The sequence below is a fragment of the Priapulus caudatus genome, unplaced genomic scaffold (genome assembly GCF_000485595.1).
Source record: "Priapulus caudatus unplaced genomic scaffold, Priapulus_caudatus-5.0.1 Scaffold951, whole genome shotgun sequence".
NCBI classification, from domain to species: domain Eukaryota; kingdom Metazoa; phylum Priapulida; class Priapulimorpha; order Priapulimorphida; family Priapulidae; genus Priapulus; species Priapulus caudatus.
In genome coordinates this window covers 41,507-64,208 of record NW_014578012.1, presented here as the reverse complement: position 1 = coordinate 64,208, position 22,702 = coordinate 41,507, and the positions used below count along the sequence as shown (strand labels likewise).

Below are 22,702 nucleotides of genomic sequence, written 5' to 3'. Positions count from 1 at the left end.
ACTTAAATGTTACGTTTATAACCGTAGCAACAGACCTCAGATGAGCCCAGACGCTCTGCGGCTCTTGTTATTCTATTATTATTTTGAATTTTTCGATGGCTTTGCCCATGCAAAACAAACATTTTCACCCCACATGCAGTGCTTCAAATTTACACACAGAGTGTCCCAGATTGCATCTCAGAGCTTCTACAATCAAAAAAAATTTCGGGGGGGGGGCATGCCCCTGGACCCCCTACCACGCAAACCGCCTTCGGCGATTTGCAACTATGACCGTAAAGGCAGCACCCCCATCCCCCATGCTATAATGAAAAAGCTTGGAGAACCCTGTATATATATATATATATAATTAAGTATAAACTACTGTTTATTACACCTATTGCTCATACATTATTTTGTACAGATGTAACTTAGAGCTCTGCCTGTTTTGTTCTGCTCATTCCGTTTGTTCATTTTTGTTTAGTTTCTTGTTCACCTTTATTCAGTTTTATTGTTCATATGTTTTGATCATTTTTACTGTCATGTTTTTACGGTTTCCCATGCTCACCACCCACTTGGGCAACCAAGTATATTATAATAATGACCCATCTGCCTACTATATTTTTGTTATATATTTTCCTTTGAGGGGTGGCAGACTTTGATAACCTGCGGGTTCTTTCGCCTCACCTGTGCTTCCTTTGTAAACTAGGTTAACAATGACTTGTATATTTCCTATTTGCTGCTATACACTGTATATACACGACTTATGCACAAATAAACATCATGAATTTTGAATCAATTTGTTCACGCTATACACAAAACAGCAAACACTGTAATTGATGCTAATAAATATTAAATATTAGAAAAGTGAAGTAGTGCGAAACAAATGTAGGCGAAAAGCGCCTTTGGTGTCTACTGGCGACACCCTCTACAGTAGCAGTGCTTTTAATTATTGTATTTTTAGCTCATCTGACATAGTCAGATGCAGCTTGTAGAATCGCAGGATTGTCCGTCCGTCCGTGCGTGCGTGCGTGCGTCCGTGCGTGCGTGCGTCCGTGCATCCGTCAACAGTTGGGCACAAATCTTAACCGCTCGACGTACGGTCACGATATTGTGGGCGTGTGGGGGTAATCCGAAAACGAGTTGGGATGTCGAAGCTGGGCGTCAAAGGTCAAGAGGTGCAAAGAAAAAAATAAAATTTATTTTTCGGGGGCTACTTTTCAAGCTCGCGTTGGATGAAAATAGCACTCTAAAATTTGGTTTTCATTGAACTCTATGCAAATTTCCGGGGGCTCTTTTTGGCATTTCCGGTGTTCTTTTTGGCATTTCGGGGGCTAAATCGCCCCGAGCCCCTGTGTATTTTTTCCACTGAAGAGGTGTAAAAGAAGGGGGAACATTCCCTCCTTAACTTAAGGTATAGGGAGGAAATGCAGAATTGCGGGACAAATCTAAACGGCTTGACCTAGGCTCGTGATAGTCGGTGTATAGCATCATGGTAGGAAAAGCCATCACTGCTGCCGCGAAAATTGGAGCGTCACAGCTGTTAAAGTCGGTCACATTGGGGCACAGGGCAGATTTTATGACATTTTCTTGAGGACTTGGCTCTGACGTGAGCCGATTGGTCAAAAACTTTTTTCAGCTATTTCAGCCGCGTTGACTCACCATTTTTATGGCTTTATTGAAAGCGGACCATGAAATGTACTGTTCCGCTGCACATGCGAATAGTATAGTGTCGGATAACCTTTTGACCCTCAAGGAGGCGTATTAAACATGGATTTGTTGACGGGTGTTAACAAAGGACTGAACTGCTTTTGCTATTAGAGCCCCTCCCCCCACCATCCCCCGCTCCTCCTCTCCCCTCCCCCACCCCCTCCCCCGCCCTGCTTGTATCGGTCCCCCACCCCCACTTGTTCAATTAATTAAATATGCTCTGGTTCTGGTTGCACTCTACATCTGTTGCAGTTAGCTCTAATTTACATTTATAGCTCAATGGCTGATCTGATCGACACGACCAGTCGTGTGGTGATAATACGCCACCTTCCTGCAGATTTGAGCACTGAAGAAAAAGAAGACTTTCTGAAACATTTTGGTGCAAAATGCGTCAAGTGCATGGGAACCACTGGACGAATGGTAACGTATACATAAGAAGTACATAATAAACGACCAAGATTGCTTCCAATTTCTTGCAACTGTCATCATATGGTTAGAAGGGGCACAAGTCTTTGAGTGATGTTTAATGTAAAAGCATGTAAGTTTACATAAAGGCTTGGTTGTACAATTATACTCGGGTGTATGCCAACTAATAATAACACCTTCATTAAGTGATGAAATAAAAACTATTCTTTTCCAGAAACATACAGCATTTGCCACTTTCCCCAGTGAGGAGGAAGCTTGCAAGGTAAATTTCGTAATGCTAACTTTATTCATTTATAAATGTAAAATTTGTGGACCCTATATGTGTGTCAGGTACATACATATTCCTGTAAGCAATGAAGCAGATTCTTTCAAGTGTACTAATCCTGTCCAGAGTGACTATATGCTATGTCAAGGCTAGAGTGGGATCGAGGTAACAAGCAAGTTATGACATGTTATATATCTTCACACGGTCACCGACTGCTAACACTGAATTTGTAGAGGCGGTATTTCTGTCTACGTAGAGGGCTGTACTTTACTTTACTTTACTTTAATGTTTGGTATTTTTCAGGCTATAAAACGGCTGCACCAGTTGGAAATACTAGGGCACAAACTAGTGGTGGAATATGCTAAGCAACAGCATCAGGAGTTTGTGCCGTCTGAGTCAGAGTACAAAAGGTTGTTATTACCCCTGTGACAATGGAGCAATATTTTATTCACAATAAAAAGAAAACTTTAACAAAGGTTAGCCACACAAGCACTTCTTTGGGGAACAGAAAAACAATAATTGTCTCGTTTATTGCATAAATAATGTGTCATAATTGAAGTACATTTTAACCATGTGTTATATTTTTATGAGAGGAGAACTTGAGATAATATGCATTTGCAACTATATTTAGATAAAATCACTGACAGTTGACAACATTTGATAATCAGATTAGACCCACTCAAAGACACCAAGGTGAGTGAGGTAGAGAAGAAGAAAAAGAAGAAACGGGACACAGTTGATGACAGCCTAACAGAACTACAAAAGAAACTGGATGCTGTGGCACCCCACTTGGGGTAGGTGGCGCCATCTGCTGGTAGAAATTTCTGAGTGATTTTGTGTGCATTGCTACACCATCCTAATGGCCAGTGCAACGACTATGGCAAGAAAATAATTACAAATTTCATCATGTCACTATTAAATTACACTTGCACCCCTTCAGATGAACTCTTTAGTGATAAAGCAGTGTTGTGTTTGCTTTCAGTCTTACTTATGCAGCCAGTGCCAGGTTGCGATACAGATATCCGCAGCCAAATGTGACGATACTCACCAATATAGCTAATGCGCTGGCATCGGTACCTAGGTTCTACACGCAGGTAACTAATATAAAAATGAAGTGATGTTACTGTCAGTATCAACATGCATATATTTCCATTTGCAACTATCACCGTGAAGTTTATAGCAAGCTTTACTATAATCATAACAAATGCACCCGTTTCTATCTAGCTTCCATGACTATGGTTCGGATCAGGGTTGATGTAGGGCTAGTTTTAGCATTATGGCTAAGCATTGCCTAATGTGCATAACTCGGCTACTTGCTTCAGATAGGATAGCTGTTCTGATATTTCATTAGGTGCTGCATCTGATGAACAAGATGAATCTTCCTGCACCTTTCAGCGTCATCACAGCGACCCCGGACGTGGTAGGTAGAGGGTGCTGGAAAAACTTATACTAACCTCTAGTAGTTAAAGATTCACACCAAATACCATTCACACCGTGTTATCAGGGAATACTGCAGCCGATACACCAGCACTCGAGTAGCTAACCCTCTCTCTGGTAACACTTTCCCAAGCGACTTCATTCAGCTTGACAGAGACAGCTCGACTGGTGGTTGAAATGGCCGTCAACAGGTCAATGATTTATCGTTATTTTGTTATAACTTACAAAGTCGTTCGTAATGTTATTACGAAAGGCGATGAACACATATCAAGATTCTCTAGCAATGTTACGTGCGGCGAGGACATTATCACGAGCACTTTCGCAGCGTAGCGTAGACCAACCGCGATGCTTGAACTCTCTTTCCAGCCTCTAGGGCAGGAAGTTTTCGAAGGAAGACAGGAGGCAGAGGACATGGAACTCGGCAGTTCTCCGGAAAGTTCCGAGCTGGAGAGCGAAGGCGAGAGGCGTGATAAGCCTGATCGGTTAGTATGTGTGTGTGGTATTGTGTGGGAGGGAACGGGGTGAGTAGGGTCAGCCTTGGAATAACGCGAGCAAAGGGCTTGTGGCCCCGCGCAAAAGACGAATATACATTGATTCCGGCAGAGTATAATTTATGGACGAATGTGGGAAAATCAGGGTACACCCCGACAGTACGAGCAGTACTGCATCCATAATAGTCGGTCGTACAAACAACTTTATAATGAACTTTTAAATTGCACAGCTGTATTGTTATTTACAACAAGATTAAAGGCCTCACACTGTGAAGCGTTATTTTGGCTCTCGCGTTTGCTAAGCTAGCTCGGGGAGGTGGCGGCAGCTTTTATGGTTTGTCGATGGACGATTGATCGATGGCGTCTTGTCTTCACATTCAAAAACATTACGGGATAATGGGAATGGGGAACTTGCTCGTTGTTCTTCGTATGCGAGAACGTGCACTGTGATGCGATCCGCGAATTGCTTCTACGTAAGCGAATTGCACACAATTTTCTCACAGCATGTATGCGAAATGCAGTGCAGTACAATATGGCACATGTGCACTTCAGCAACACAATACAACATCGTACAAGTAAACTACAGTACGACAATTAGTTACTGGGGTTTCTGGTAGCATGTATGCGATTTGAAACGCAATACATACAAGTAAACCACAGTATGACAATTTTCAGTGTCAGTCAACTGTTTTGCCTGTAGCTCACACGTCAGCATGTCATGTGGCGCTGTGTAAATGCAACGCGACCTTTTCAGGGTCGTACCGATTTTGCAAAAACGGCCAGCGAGAAGGAAGGCGAGGCCAATCGCTAAGCGACCGAGGTTGCAGCAGCTCATCAAAATGCCTGAAGCTCCACCTAGTGGGCACGTTTCGAAACCGGAAGAGGTGTTTGAGCTGCCAACCGGTCAGACGGCGAAGAAGTTGGAGATAAGGATATCTTCAGAAACCGACGCTGCAAATAGTACGTGTACAAGCGTGTTAAGATTGTTTGCTTAAGTGCCCATTCATGTTTTGGTATGTCATCTTAAAGTAATTATTGCGAGAGTTTTCCAGTGTTTTCACCAATTTCATGACACCTACCGTTATTGCTTGAGTAACAGCAATTGTCTAGACTAGAGTAACAATAAAATGTCTTAGAACCTTCGTATTCACCGAAAACTGCCAGTTTCGAACTAATCGTTTTTGTAAACATTTGTTTTCTGTCATCTTGAACTAACAGGAAGTATGGATTAGCTTGTGGCGCCACCGCTTATCTGCCGTAGACATAGTACAGGCATGCACTTGTTTTCAATTCATCACCGACACAAATACAAGTTTACCAATTCTGCCATTAGGCATTATTGGCATACGATAAAATTGCTGTTACGATGTGGTCAAATCCATTTTTCTATGCTATAACTGCATAAAATCTTAGTATTTTTAATGTTGGTGTAATCAGTGATATTTCCGCTGTCAGGTGAGACTATATTCAGCTATATTTATTTTTTCTGAGCAAAAATCTCGCAATAGTTTAAGATAAATTTTGTTTTCACTTGCCATGGAAATTTTATACTAACAATCAAGTCTAATATCCTTGCCAAATGATTCTAGGGTGGACGCGTAGCCTAGCGGCTCCTCGTCCGGAACCGGTCACATAGCCACGGCCTAATTTATTATATGCAGACGGTCTGTCCTAGACTAGTACTAAGTACTAAGTAAGGCTGAGAGGGTCTATGTCCCCGGGCAGAGTACTGCCTGGGTACGGTCCGGTATACCGGAACGTACCCTGGTACTAAATACTACCATCTAATAGTAATATGCCGGACCGTACCTCGCCTACTCCACTAACGCTGATAGGGTCTATGTCCCCCAGGGTACTGCCAGAACGTACCCTGGTACTAAATACTGCTGATAGGGTCTATGTCCTCCAGGTTACTGCCGGAACGTACCCTGGGTACGGTCCGGTATACCGGAACGTACCCTGGTAACTATCTAGCTGATATGGTTAGGGTTAGAGTTAGGGTTAGGGAGTAGGCGTAGGCGACTCCCTAGACTCGTTAGTGGAGTAGGCGAGGTTTGGTCCGGCATATTAGATAGTAATATTTAGTTCCAGGGTACGTTCCAGCAGTACCCTGGGGGACATAGACCCTATCAGCCTAAATACTACTATCTAATATGCCGGACCGTACCTCGCCTACTCCACTAACGAGTCTAGGGAGTCGTCTACGCCTACTCCATAAGCCTAACCCTAACCATATCAGCTAGATAGTTACCAGGGTACGTTCCGGTATACTGGACCGTACCCAGGGTACGTTCCGGCAGTACCCTGGGGGACATAGACCCTATCAGCGTAAATGGATAGTAAATAGAGTCCTTACTTATTCTGTCTTGCAAATAGTTGTTGCTACTACGTACGATGGGAGCTTCCATCTTTAATCTTAAGACACTTAAACGTACGCGCCATCTCGTGGCAACTTTTATAACGATCCCAACGAACATTCCTTTGAGAAGGTTCCTGATACCATCCCTGTGCCTTCCACTGTTTCGGCATGTATGTGAACACATTTGGGACTAAAAGGGTTTACTAAAATCCCACCACTCCACCACAGAGTCACCGCAGTAGACGTGAGATAAGCGCTGTCGCTCCGCGGCACTTGTTCAGTTATGTTTTGCTCACGATTCTATTCTGTTGTATGATTACTGTCCATGTAACTATTACTGTGTAATATGGTTCTTGCCTGTGTTCAACAGTGTGTATATGTGCATTTTGCAGCTTTGTTTGTTGCTATACAGTTTGTTTGTTTTTGTGTTCACCTTTGTTCAAATTTCTTGTTTATTTTGATATGATCATTTTGTTTACTCTCTCTCTGTCATTTTTTTGCTGTTTCTCATACTGTATATATGTGCATTTTGCAGTTCTGTTGCCACACAGCTCTAACATGTTGTAAGAAAAGCTAATACTGTCAATGCAACTATTGTATCTATTTATAGTAATAATAGTAATTATAGTAATAATCTATTTATAGTATAACTATTGTATCTATTGCGCCTATTTATATAGGTAAACGTGTGTGTATATATATATATATATATATATATATATATATTAGCCCCAAGAAGAGCACACCTGCCTTTTCCCAAAGCGTGGCCATGGTACCCGCAACGTTTTGAGCCTGTCCCCACAGAATCTTCCTTAGGTGATTGTTTGATAATGCGGGCAACAACTAACATGATAATGCCTTTAGCTCTGTTCTTCCCCTTATTCACAACAGGCAAATTTCTTCTCTACTAACTCATGCTCGCTGGTCTTTATTTACGGGGGAACATCCCGCTCTACATTGTACTGCAGCTAACTGCGATATATATGGTAAAAAGGTTCTCTTGAAATTTTCCCTTATATATCTCTATGTCTTTAATTACCACCCCTTTCTCCATATGATTGGCTGCCTTTAGAAAGAGTTTTTTCACACGTATTGTCCATGATTCTCGTGTTTCCCAGCCTTCTATTTATCAATAAACGTTCTTCGTTCACAGTATGCGTGAGCAAGATCGTTCCAGTCACAATCATATGGAGAAAGAGGAGGAAATAAATACACAGCTAGGAGCTATCTAAAAAGGCAGCACATATCAATAAATAGGAGAAAGGTCTCCATAATATGTATGATTGTGCGCCTTTACATAGCTCTAGTTTCTTTTATCCACCATCCTTTCTCCACTACATTGTCTCCCCCGCCTTTTATAATATTCCCACCGATAATGTTCATGAGTCGCTGTTTTCTTCGCGCCCGCCTATTATCATCAATCGTCTCCTCCTGTCATCCCTTCCCCCCCAGCGCATTCTACCTCGTCCTATTCCAATCAGACGTTAAAAATTCCTGCACTGATAGCTTTACGCTATCCCCGCAATTTTCCTCATCTTGCATCTAATATATTCCTTCATCTAATTTCCTAAATATTTAAGGTGTGCTCTTTCGTTTCTCTTTCACAAACGTGAACAATCCCACTCCCCCCTTAGTTTAATACCTCGCATATAGGTTGGGGCACCTAACAGTTCCCGTGCCAGCTGTTTTGGGATCGAAGGCGTGGACCCCACGCTCTTCTTCTACCTTATATATGATAGTCATTGTCCATAGTAAAGGCTAGGTTACTGCTTACTGTCCTTCCAACGTTCTCGTCCTTACCCAGTAACCTGCTGCATTCTATATATTCCTTTGTCTTTACCCCTCGGTATTTTTTCTTGCTTACTCGCACTCACCTCATGTAGTTCGACACAGTTTTCTATTCATTGTGTTTAAAGCTCAGTAGCAGCGCTCTGTGAAAACGCGACACACAGTACACGATTAACTGGCAGTATGAAATGCCAACAAATGCAATTCAACTTACAGCTTCTTCCAAGATTGAAAGCTGGAACATGAATGGCTTGGAAAGCGTGAAACTCTTACCTATACAACCGATGGACAGTTTGTGTTGAATAGTAATGTACCTAATCAACGTGTGACGTTATACAATCGCGAAATTTAATAGCATATGTGTGATCAATCATGCTTTGAACATCGATCTAATAAACGCATAGTAACTATATTATGTGTATTTCAATCTCCTATAGTAAATGTATATTACAAACAAGACAATCACGCACGTACGCACGCCAGCGACATCTAATACACGGAAGTAAACCAAACAACACAAGAGGAGGTAAAATTGGAAAGGAGGAGGAAAGAAAAAAATGATAAGAACATCCAAAGCAGCACAATGCATTGGATTTCGTTAAAACAATTGGTATCACAGAAAATACACAACTATAAAAAAGTATCTGAAAAACACTTTGTATCAGTGATTTCTCGATAACATGTCATGTACGCTTGTTAATGGCCATGTACGTTCTTTTAATCAAAAAAGCTTCAAATTTGAAGCTGATTTGTTTATTACGTGAAATACAAAGTAAACCTGCATTGCCAACATTACCACACGTAAATATTAATCCACGAACAATAATACATGTGACGTACCGACATACACACGCACAGTACAGACGTATACACCACCTTTCATCCAACATCACACCGAATTTCGATGGAGAAACCTACCACAGGATTATGACCCAGCTGCGACCTGACTACCGACCTATAGGCGCAGTGGACCTACCAGATGGAAGATAGGTTGAATATATATTATATATATATTTACAAGATTTAACATCCTAGTTGAATAATATATATACCCCGCCCCCCCTCTAAAATATATGACACCTACCAAATACACTCGCACTCTCTATACACTCCTCGACTCGGCCACCACCTACACGACCCAGATAGCGTCTTACTGACGAATACCTAACACGACGCAGTTTTATCCGTCGCCGCACACATAACGAATACATGCGCCTGCTATTGACCAATACCCGTGCCATGAAAATGATTAGTAGACATCGTTGTGACCAACGTCGCTTTCCAACGCAAATAATTAATAACTAAGCTACAACGATAAATTTAACGCAGACTATAGATCGAATACATAACCCTCCCACCCTATCAGCCGATACGACGACCTACTAGTATGAGGACAGCTACAGACGTACATATCCGCGTAAAAACCTCATCGAATTCCAGAAAATATCGCTACCATCGCCATAGTTACAAATTCATCAAATCATACTTGTACGATCGATTACAAAACCTAATAATACGAATTAACTGCATCGCGAAAGCCAACACGCCACGGCGGCCAAGCTACACGAGGGATACAGCGGCACGGTTTCTCATGCACGCACTGCGCGCACGGGTTCTCACGCACAGCACGCCGCACGGTTCTCACGCGCACTTACGTTTTTTTTTTTTTTTTTTTTTTCCCGGGTTGAGCACGGTTATCTCACGCACGCACGGCGCACGGTTTCTCACGCACGCAAAACACACACCGAATCACGTTCGCCCTCAATTCATCCCCGGACCTGATCGGCTCAACATCCATAAAATCCAAATCAATTAAACTCATCTATCTAATCACTTCACATAGAATCTAATATCAATCTAAAACAAAACTTCAAAATCGAATCAGTGACTACTCGACGCCGTGCGACTAACAGAGCAATGCCAGTGAGACTACATGGAAATAGATTTAGTTCAGGCGCGTCCTGTCGCCATAGCACAGTAAGTTCACATAACCAACTTCAAGGTATTATCTGATTATTACTAACGACTATACAAGGGCTTAATCCATGAAACTACTATGAATACATTATATACTATACACAACGCACGCGCCAAAGACACGCGCACCACACCGGCGCACACACATTACACAATATAACACGAAAACACCCAGGCACCAGACACCACGCTCGGACGCACGTAGTACCATAAATGTAGATACACATATTATCTACTCGCCCACTATGCTCGTTACGACGAATGACGCACACGATATTTCCTTAAATCCGCCCATTCAAGTATAATTTATGAAAAAGGACTGGCCAGAGGTGACCTTAGGGCGGGAACCCAGGGATTAGTGGCCTCAGCTAGGTCAAGGTCACGGGTCAAACAGATGAAGATAGATAGAAATTAATATGATTTGGGGAGGCCTTCACACAGAACAAGGTCACAAGTCAATTGATAATGATAATAATAGATAGATATAATAGATAGATAGATAGGATAGATAGATAGAAGAAGATAGATAGATAGATAGATAGATAGAAATAGATATAGAAGATAGACTAGATAGATAGATAGATAGATAATAATAAATAATAGATAGATAGATAGATAATATAGATATATGATAGATATGAATATAAGATAGTAGATAGATCGATAGATAGATAAGAAAGATAAAGATAGAAATAGATACGATAGATAAAGATAATAATAATAATAGAAGGATGATAGAAAAAACGATAGAAATAGATAATATCGCGAAGTGGATCGGCAGGGGAGACTGAATTCCACAGCCGCGCTGTCCCTGCGAATCACTGCAAGGTACGTGACAGACTACGTATCCCTTATGCCAGGTGCGTGTTGTAATTTCTACCAGCCCAGCGCACCTAGCGCAATGAACGAACGACAATTTTCCAAGGATATTTCCTTAGATTCTAAAATAATTTTTTAAACATTTAACCCAAAAATAACAAAGCAAATTGCAGAACGAACACTCAATGCGTACCCAATAAGCAAGAAAAAATTCAAGCCGGATATCCGCGCCAGAAGTATTAGGAACATAACAGAACGACACACTCAAATTATTATATAAACTATTGAAACCCGCCTACCGCGGCTAGGACGTGATGATGAGAGTTTTAGTTGCAGCACATTTTGTTTTATGGTAGATCAATACAAATACATTGCAATCCTATGCTACATTAACACATAACCTTTGGCAGTACACAGAAAAACACACACCCACACGAAACGGTTTGTTTATTAATCTAGAGTTGATGAACGGACTCCAAATTAGAATATAATAGATTATGGGTATATTACGTATAAGACCGTAATATTACGTAGCCGCATGTTTCCGAGTGGTCGGACCAGTAATATCAGTTTACGGCTTTATCGTTCTACCAGCCAGCTCATCTGGCGAACGACGAAAAATACGTGCTGTGCATCACCGGCGACCTCAATTGGACATTGATAATCGATTCTGCACCATCCTACCGATCGACATCCCGCATTGCTATGAGCTCTCCAGAGAGAATAAACCAATTCCACAAAGCACCTTGATTCATTCAGTCCTCGAGAGGAAACCAATGGGTGTAACACGGCTCCGGTTTTCCCACTTTGCCGTTCAACAATCTGTGAAACTGAAACGATTCGATGGCCAAAGCTACCTGAATAACTCATGATTACATAGCCTTCTACTATCATGAGGCTACACAAATCAGACACCACACATCACACGAAAAGGAACAACAGAATAAATTGAAAACCTGTTGAAACAAAACGAAAATACAAACGAAGGGAAAACAAAACACACCCCCTATCAGGCAATGTTTACCTGTGGTTTTTGTTTTTTAAACCGACAAAACGGGTTCAACCAGAGTAAAGTTAAAACCCCCGTACTCATCGGTCTCTGTAAATTGGCGCTACTTGATCCAAACTGACGGCGAGCTTCATAAAAACATACATACATACATACAACATTCGCCAATTTATAGTAAATATGACAAATATACACCACACATTCCTCGCGCACTAGACAAAACACATAAATGTACATACAATATACAACTACATCCTCACCGTGGACAAAAATAGCGGACGCACCGCCCCCCCCCCATCCGCAGGCAGAGCGTGACCCCCCCACCCCCTACCACACCCTTTCCGCGCACCAACAAACACCCTCCAGGGTCACCAACCCCACCACACGACCACTATTAACACAACCCGCCCACCCCCCCCCCGCACCTACATACCCCTCGCTAGCCACCTCACCCCGTCAGCGACAGTCCCGTACGCTACCCAGGGAACACGTACTACATCGACCAAATAAGCTCGTCTCACAGAAACGCAATCACATCGAACTAGGTACATAGAATCACAGTTAAGACGACACGGGGCCCAACCGCTGGGCTACAAGATTATCTAACTACGAAGAAAAAGGTAACGCTTGAAATATAACACTTAAGTCATACGAAACGGCCGGGGGGGTACCAACACCGAGGACTGTAAAACTGAGCACCTATATCCCATCATTAAATCATCTCTAATACACCACAAGACGCAGAAAGACAACTGCATACATCCACCCTTACTACTACGCAGTGTAAATGTGAGCCGTCAACGGTTATTCTAAAAGAGCATATAAGAGTTCAAGGATTGCGAGGAGCTCAAAGCAAGAAGCGATTCAAGCCGGCGAGAATTTTAACCAATGCTGTGCGGGTGCAACTCTGTTAATAAAATAGGGAAGCGACCAGCGTCTGGGCAAGAAATCAATCGGTTTCGCCAGTTCGGGAATCAACCGGATTACGCCCCGGGATAGACTCGTCATCAACACAAAGCATGTATATAACCACCCACTGACGATGTAACAACATTCATACAGAACAGCCATTCGGAGTAATACTCACGAAGTCTAATGATAATTTATAATAATCCGTTATTTATTTCAGAGTAAATGTCAGACGTTCCAATCAGGCGAAATCGCGGGAATTATAATAAATCGATACAGGAAAAACTTAATAATGGAACAGAAAAAACGCCTTCGATATAAAGCATCAATTCCTTCTCTGCTAATTGCCAGGCGACTTAAAAGAACTTAATTACGTGCATCTGGCCGTCTCAAAGCAAAACATCGTGATCGCACTGGGACCAACAGGGAGATAATCTCACCGGGACCATACTGCAGCTTTCCCGAACCACAATGAATACTGACAATTCATTCCGGGAAAAAACCGTATAATGCGAACTGTGAGCCGCTTCCACTGATCATGTGAAATACAATAGAACTCACACGAAGAAACCGGATAAGTGCATCTCGGTGTGAACAGATCTCCCGGCGAGTCATGGAAAGACACATAAAACCACACGGGAGAGACGTATAACCGATCTTGGAATGCACCTCAACAATCGGTCGAAGACACACAAAACCACACAGAAAAAACGCGGGTATAATCGACTGTAAACGCATTCTCCTTTTGGAATGTAAACACATGAGAACCACACGGAAGAAACCGTCTAAGTGCGATCTGGTGAATGCTGCCCTCACGACAATCGGTGCTGTAAGAAAACACATAAACTCACACGGTAGATAAACCGATAAAGCACTGTGATCCTACCCTTCACACAACCGTGGATTGAAGAATACACCATGAGAACTCACTACGAAGAAACCGTAGAAAGGCACGGTAGCCGCCCGCACACAATCGGTGCTGTGAAACAACAGCATGAAACTCACACGGGTAAAAACTACTAATGCATTGTGACCCTCTCCATCTGGAGTCAGTTAAAGGACACAATGAAACTCGTTCATTATTTTTTCTAATCTTTATTCATCCATATTTTAACTTCAAATTTAAAACGATCCTTTATTACACTCATAACATCATACATTAACACATCCCTTTACATCAAAAAGTAACTCTTAACAACACACACATTACTTTTATAGAACAGTTATTACTAATCTGCTTAGTGCTGAACCGTGAACACAGATCACGCTAAATTCGCTGAACCGTAATGAGTGAACAGCCATGTGGAACAAATGTGATACAGCATGTGTGAACACAACCACAAAGAGAACATTATGATGAAGACACCAGCGAAGTAAGCAGCATGGTTGAAGACAACGGATGAATATGAACATTATGAGTGAAGACAACCATGAAGATGAACAGCATGAGTGAAGACACCATGAACTATGGAACATTACTGAGTGAAGAACAACCATGAAGTATGAACAGCAAATGATGAAAAGACAAACAATGAACGTATGAACAGCAAATCGAGTGAAGACAACATGAAGTAATAACATTATGAAAGTGAAGACAACCATGAACGCTATGAACTATTATGAGTGAAGACAACCCATGAAGTAATGAACAGCAAGATTGACGACAACGCATGAAGCTATGATACAATTATGAGTGAAAGATCAACGCAATGAGTATGAACAGCATGAGTGAAGACAACCTATGAAGTATGAACAGCATGAGTGAAGACAAACATGAAGTAGAACACAATGAGTGAAACAACCATGAACGTTATGAACAGCCAAATGATGAAGACAACCACTGAAGTATGAACATTAATGAGTGAAACAACCATGAACTATGAAGCATTAAATGAGTGAAGACAACCATCGAAGCTAATGAACAGCATGAGTGAAGAACAACCATTGAACTATGAACATTAAAATGAGTGAAGACAACCATGAACTATGACATTATGAGTGAAGACAACCATGAACTATGAACATTATGAGGTGAAGACAACACGAAGTATAAGCAGCATGAAAGTGAAGACAAACATGACGTATGAAAGCATTTATGATGAAGAGCAACCATGTAACTATGACATTATGGAGTGAGACAACCATGAACTATGACATTATGACGTGATAGACAACCACGAAGTAATGAACAAGCAGGGGACGAGTAAGACAACTCAGAGTATGATACATTATGAGTGAAGACAACCATGAAGTTATGGAACAGTCATGGTTGAAGACAAACGCTAACTATGAACAGTTATGAGTGAAGACAACCACAAAGTAATGAAACTATTATGAGTGAAGACCAACGTCATGAAGTATAAGCATTATGAGTGCATAGACAACCATGAAACTATGAACATTATGAGTGAAGACCAACCATGAGGTAGAAACATTATGACGTGAAGCACCAAACCATGACGTATGAACAGCAGATGAAGACTAACCATGAAGCTATGAACCATCATGAGTGAAGAACAGCCCCCCATGAGATATGAACATATGAGTGGACAGACAAACCATGAACTATGAACATATGAGTGAAGACAACCATGAACTATGAAGCATTATGATGAAGACCAACGCACGAAAGTATGAACAGCATTGGAGTGAAGACATACCATGACGTATGAACAATTATGATGAAGCAACAACCATGAAGTATGAACAGCATGGTTGAAGACAACCATGAACTATGAACATTATGAGTGAAGACACCAATGACTATGAAGCAGCAATGTAGGAAGACAACCATGAGTATGAACAGCATTGTTTAAGACAACCAGTAAGTATGAACATCGGTGAAGACAACCATGAAGTATGAATCAGGCCATGAGCTGCAAGACAACCAGACGTATGAAACATTAAATGAGCTCAACATACAATGAACCGTAATGATCGTGCACTATCTATAATGAACGCGAACATGACGAGGGGAACCTGCGCTATCCAATAAAAACGACGTGATACAACAAATATGTTCCCAGTTTATGTGGGAAAGTTATTGAATGACAGTTATTTTGTTAAGGCCTATTATGCCTTTGACATAATTATGACGTGATTGTCGTAATTTTTATACCACTAGCGTTCACCTCTAAATGAGTGCCATTCGAATTTGCTTGTAAACTGTGATCGTTATATTTCTTACATTTATTAGAGATTTAAAACAATTCATGTTATCAGAATGACAATTTTTGTTTTATTACCACATAATCCTAAATCCCCAAAATAATCCTATTACAAATGCTTCGCCATTTAACAACTTAGAGCCTTATCAAGATGTTGTAACGACTTGAAAATGGCTCACAATCTTTTCCGAATGTTTGTGCAAGTTTTCATTACTTCTCAGCGTAACACATGATGCCATCGGATACATGTGTACAGTACCAGTGGTACTGTGTACAGTACCCAGTAGGGAAAATGAACATATTTCATAACATCAGTTAATTTGCATGCAAGTCGCTTGGATCTCCTCGTCACATCTCTTTGCTCCTATTTTTTAATTTAGTCGTCGTTCTGATTTCGCGTGCGTCTTTTGGACGAGCGGACCTTCGCAAACACCTGAATATCTAGTTAAGGATAATGCTGCCCCAGTGTAGTGCAGGGTTTTTTATTTGCTGATGGGGCAGACTACCCCTGCTTCCGGATTATACTTCTCGCTAAAACACTTTGTACAAAAAATAGGGCATTTTAGATACATTTTGGAATTATTTTGTGGCTATTATTGATTAACTATTGATCATTATTTAAAAATAATTACCTCAAAATAAGATCCAAAATCCAATCAACATCGAGCGGAAGCATCAAAATAATAAACAATTCGCAAAGCCCTGGGCAAGCCACAAATATGGGGCAACCCAAAATAAAACCTGGATTGTAATACGAACCATTATCTTACACGTGGCATCAAAGATGCCCCGAGAACCAAACGCCAACATTTTTTTTTTTTTTTTTTTTTTTTTTTTTTTTTGAAAGCTTACTCGAATAATTGGACATAATTCTGTCGCGATATTCACATGTACCATCACGAGGTCCGTAATTAACACGTTCAAAAGGATACGACTACTAGAGGTTTCTTGTCGAAAGCACATAGCTCCTATTGGTATGCGGTCCCAGAGCTTCCTTTGGGGTTCGTTCCATCATTGGCTGAGAGTTATAATGCTGGTCCCTGTCCATTCGACCTTCTTTCATTCAGTCTGATATCGAACCGCAACGTAACAGGCCAAACTACGTAAAATGTCAAGATGACAGAACAGATTAAAGTGATACTAGGATTTACTGCATATCAACTGTTACTTACTGTTAAACAATATCGCTACACCCACACGTGACTTGTTACCAGATACCTAATAAATTGTATAATTAATTATACACAACCTACGAAATTTGAACGCGCACTTGACACCCGCGACCTGTGCTGCCACCCTGAAAAAGTTGCGCGATTTTCCGCAATCATATTTCGCAGTTACAGAAACGAGCGGCTAATCCAGCAAAGGTGCAATAATAGTTTAATAACTAAATGCTACTTTAAGCGACGATTCATGCTTTAGGACAAATTTATCCAAGATATTACTGAAAACTATATGTCATTTATAAGATATTACAATACCTTTTGCTTTTTAAATTAATAAATAAGAACACCCATCCGTCTGTACCCTTGGCCTGAAACCAGTCGTTTGCCGCAAACTTTCAGCATAACGTGGCGCCTTATGTGGCGCCCACCGTCCGTTGCTATCAAAACTGTAGTCGGTAGTTCTTAACATTAAAAAAAAACAAAAATTTCTAAACAATGTGATTGAAACTGAAACCTTTTAATGTAGCGTAATTTTAACACTAAATTAACTGAAAATAATCCTAGAACCTAGAGTAAAGGATCCCTTTAAATACTGTATATATGTATGAGGAGGATCTTTTGAAAATTGCACATTGTTATTCAATTATTACCTACTACCAATCATGCGAATTTAATAAAATGAAATACATACATAAATGACTGAACAAATTAAAATAAAATTATATATATATATATATATAGTATATTATAAACTTTCTCAAAGTATATCGTAAATCATCTTACAAGTTAGTTGCTTCCTCCGTGTTTTCCACGTAACGACCAAAGATGTAGCGCAAATCCTGCAAAACCAACAATGAAAATGGCAAGAAATCGACTAGCATGACAGACGGTTGAGCACTAGCACGTTCAGTGGTCTCGCGATGTGCATGCACTCCTTAACGAAATTCTCTCCGAATAACCTTGTTCTCTCAAACACTGCTTGGCTAGATTCTTCAAGTACAGCCGATTTGTCGGTTCTCCTGGTTCGTAATTCTTGTACACCGATAGATTCTTCATGTCTGTAAACATTGGTATCAATCTATCGTAGGACTTAGCGGTCGCCATGGTGCATAGTGTTACACCCACAATGAACACGGTTACATGTAAAAGTGCACTCAGGCAAACCCAAAGGTCGTCCTTCTATATACACGGTTGTCCAGTCCGAGGCTTACTGTAGCCAGGCAAACCTGTATAAAGGTGCGCACTCAAGGGAAACCCCAGAAATGTCCTTCATAGTCTGGCATGCATTATATAGAGGTACTTCCATTGTATAACTACCACGCAAGGAAAATCCAAACGTGTTCTTTGTGTCTGCTAAAGCTGGTTTGACTGTATGCCGAAACACGATCGCTTCGCTGCACACTACAAGGAAGGTCTTACCGTGCCGAGGCAGCCTTCCCCTTCTGCAACTCGCTTCGAGATATGAAATCCGTTATCGGTTCTTCTTCTCTGTCTCGTCCACTGCAGCACCCTGCACATCAGGTGGGGCAAAACTGGCCGAATCCTCCCTCCACCACTGGTATGCTGACCGATGGAGTGTCGTCGAACATACCTGGAACGAGTATGTATATGTATACATCCATTATTAAATTGACATATCCGTCATTGCGAGATAGCCATGCGCTCAATAGCTTTGAACATTGTTGCAGAGTCAGTTGAGCTAGACCCAGTTCCTATGCGTTTTTCCTGCGTGCACGCCGAATTGTCGACTTTGCGGCACTTCGTCATTAAGCATTGTCTTTTAGAATGTTTACTGCAATGCTGATTGGCTAGAGCTGACTGTCAATCATACCAGGTGGGTTTTCAGATGCCCTAGAATCATTTGGCAAGATATTAGACTTGATTGTTAGTAATAAGCTTCCGATGGCAAGTGAAAGCAAAATTTATCTTAAACTATTGGCAGATTTTTGCGCTCAGAAAATAAATATAGGCTGGAATATAGTCTCACCTGACAGCGGCAAATATCAACTGATCACTAAACACAAACAAAAAAAACTAATTTTACAAAAATACTTAGAGATGTTAAGAATGTTCAGAATCATATTTGAAGAGAGTTGAAGCCATTTATCACGTGAAACAATCTGGACATTGAACCCAACATAGTCCCCAACGAACAAATCAGGTAGCAATATATTAAATTATACTGTAAAAGATTTGTCGAGCACAATAATAAGCCAGATAACGTAACACTAATGGCATTGATTTTATATAGCGGTCAGAAATCACTTGATAGTTGAGGTGTCATTATGGATCTTGAAAATCATATTTGAGGCATCCCTGACCTAATATGTCTACGGCAGAAATAAGCGCGTGGCGCCACACAGCTAATTAGTGAACACGGGAGTAACTCTCTGTTCTTAAAATCGGGGTGTTTCACAGCAATTTTGATTACAGTATTGAGATAGAATTCCACAAAGCTTCTACAAAAACACATTACTTACCCGGGGGAGATATTCGCGAATTAGGATCGATTAACCCCAATCTGAGGCAGTAATATAACGTGTGAAAATCACGTAACGCTATTACATCCAATACCCCAGACACAATTAAACCTATTTAATTACTCTTACAGGCCACAAGATTGAACCAAACAATCTCTGTCCGTCCTGCCATTACTCCAACGCGAATAACCCGGTAGGCACGTCTGGGAAGCACATATCATAACTATTGAGTCTCCCTGAGAGAAACATGCTGGTGAAAAAAACCTCTCGCAATACGATTACTGTTCCAAAAAGATGCATCCGCCAGAACACATAACAAATGGGAACACGGGTTATAAGGCTCGAAACGCCATTCCTACCTAACTGGGGAGCAAGCCTCTAGCCTAAAACTGGCTAACTTAATTTGCTTTGCAGCGCCCCCTAAAACGAGCCAAATCCCGTTCGTGTCTTTTACTTAACCGTCAGGCAAACCAAACCCGACATCAAACGGAATAGGTAAAGGAGGAAAAGAGAGAGCAAGACTTACTAGCCGGAATTTTGACTCATTAATTTAAAAGAGGTTCGACTGTGTCTTTAGGTGCAAACTTTGCCATCCCATATTAGTATATTAACTGCTGGATCAAGCGTTGGCTTTTAAATTCTGAGTTTGACCCCTTAAGCTGCCCAAATCTCATCGCTTTTCGGTATGTTCCCATCTTAAAGTACATTATTGCGCATTGAAAAGTTTTTTCCAGTGTTTCACCAATTTTCCAAACTGAATCACCTACTTTTAATAAATCCGCTGTTATCTGCGCTTGAGTAACCCCACAATTGTCTTAGACTGAGAGTAAACAATTAAATGGTCTTAGAACCGCCCGTTAATTGGGGCTGTAATTCAGCCAGTATCCCTTCCCCCAGTCCAAATTAATCACGAGAAAAACAGGCCGGTTATTGCTCCCGTACGAAAACTAAGACTTTCCTCGTTTCTTCAAAGTAAATATTACCATTTTGTTTCTTGTCATCTTGAACTAGACAGGAAGTATGGACCTGTTTAAGCTTTGGCCGAACGATGCCAGGCCGCTTATCTGCCGTATGACATAATATACAGGCATCAACTGTTTTCAATTCATCACGACACAATACACAGTTTACCATTCTGCCCATTAGGCATTATTGCACAATACGATAAAATTGCTGCTTACGATCTGGTCAAATCCATTATTCTATGCTACTACATCTGACAAAAATCTTAGTATTTTTAATGTTGTGTAATGCAGTGATATCTTCCGCTGTCCAAGGCTGAGACTATATTCAGCTTATATTATTTTTTCCTGAGCAATAAATTCTCGCATAGTTTAAGATAAATGTTGTTTTACTTGCCATGGAATCTCTTATTAACTAACAATCAAGTCTAAATATCCTTGGCCAAGTGCGTCTAAGGGCATCTGAAAACCCCCCACCTGTATGATTGACAGTCAGCTCTAGCAATCCAGCATTGCAGTAAAGCAATCTAAAAGTACCACATGCTTAATGACGAAGTGCCAGCAAAGTCGACATATTCGGCATGCACCGGCAGGAAAAACCGCATCAGGAACTGGTCTAGCTCACTGACTAACTGCAACAAATGTTCAAAGCTATTGAAGCGCATGGCTATCTCGCAATGACGGCGAATATGTCAATTTAATAATGGAGTATAGCATATACATCTACTCGTTTCCACAGTATGTTCGACGACTACTCGATCGGTCACATACCAGTGGTTGGAGGGAGATTTCGGTCCAGTTTGCCGCCAACCTGATGCACTGGGTGCGTGGCAGTGGACGAGCACAGAGTAAGAAAAACCGGAACCAGGGATTTCCATATGCCTCCGAAGCGCGAGTTCAGAAGGGAAGCTGCGCGTCGGCACGGTAAGACCTTCCTCTAGTGTGGCAGCCGATCAGCGACTCGTGTCGGCATAGCACCAGTACAAACCAGCTTTAGCGCAACGACAAAGAACACGTTTGGATTTGCCTTGCGTGGTAGTTATACAATGGAAGTACCTCTATATAATGGATGCCAGACTATGAAGGACATTTCTGGGGTTTCCCTTGACTGGCCCTTATATACAGGATAGCCTGTACAGAGAAGCCTCGGACTGGACACCTGTCTATAAAGGACACTTTGGGTTTTGCTTGAGTGACTCTCATGTACCGTGTTGATTGTGTGTGTACACTATGCACCATGGCGACGCTAATCCAATAACATGATTGATACCCAATGTTTACAGACATGAAGAGTCTATCGGTGTACAAGAATTACCCGACCAGGAAGAACCGACATAGAGGTCGGCTGTAATCTTGAAGAATCCTAGCCAAGCAAGTTGAAGAAAAGGTATTCGAGAATTTCGTAAGGAGTGCATGCACATCGCGAGACCACTGAACGTGCTAGTGCTCAATTCGCTGTCGGCTGTCGATTTCTTCGCCATTTCATGTTGTGGTGTTTTGCAGCTGAGTTGCGCCTACCATCTTTGGTCGCGTGGAACAACACGGAGGAAGCAACTAACTTGTAAGATGATTTACGATATACTTTGAAAAAGTTTATATATATATATATATATAATTTTATTACAAATTTTATTTTAAATTTGTCTCAGCTCATTTATGTATGTCATCTTTCAATTTTATTAAATTCGCCATGATTGGTAGTAGGAATCAATGAATAACTATGTGCAAATCTTCAAAAAAATTCCTCCGTCCAATGACATA

At 41.2% G+C, this 22,702-nt stretch overlaps 1 protein-coding gene and 1 long non-coding RNA gene across 2 annotated transcripts in view; one reads left to right on the top strand and one right to left on the bottom strand.

The window, feature by feature from the left end:
* Nucleotides 1-21,756, top strand: part of LOC106814608 (RNA-binding protein 40-like) — a 27,038-nt gene extending 5,282 nt beyond the window's left edge. Inside the window, exons 2-10 of the mRNA XM_014818943.1 lie at nt 1,962-2,106; nt 2,327-2,374; nt 2,681-2,787; nt 3,046-3,171; nt 3,360-3,471; nt 3,729-3,797; nt 4,181-4,296; nt 5,060-5,264; nt 21,679-21,756. Coding sequence (XP_014674429.1) covers nt 1,966-2,106; nt 2,327-2,374; nt 2,681-2,787; nt 3,046-3,171; nt 3,360-3,471; nt 3,729-3,797; nt 4,181-4,296; nt 5,060-5,264; nt 21,679-21,756 — 1,002 coding nt within the window. The 5' untranslated portion in view covers nt 1,962-1,965. The remainder of the gene's footprint in view (nt 1-1,961; nt 2,107-2,326; nt 2,375-2,680; nt 2,788-3,045; nt 3,172-3,359; nt 3,472-3,728; nt 3,798-4,180; nt 4,297-5,059; nt 5,265-21,678) is intronic.
* Nucleotides 18,279-19,362, bottom strand: LOC106814616. Its single transcript, XR_001394632.1, has 3 exons — nt 18,919-19,362; nt 18,459-18,557; nt 18,279-18,338 (listed from the first exon to the last, which is right to left on the bottom strand). It is a non-coding gene; the product is annotated as an uncharacterized LOC106814616 (long non-coding RNA).
* Nucleotides 21,757-22,702: the final 946 nt, after the last annotated feature.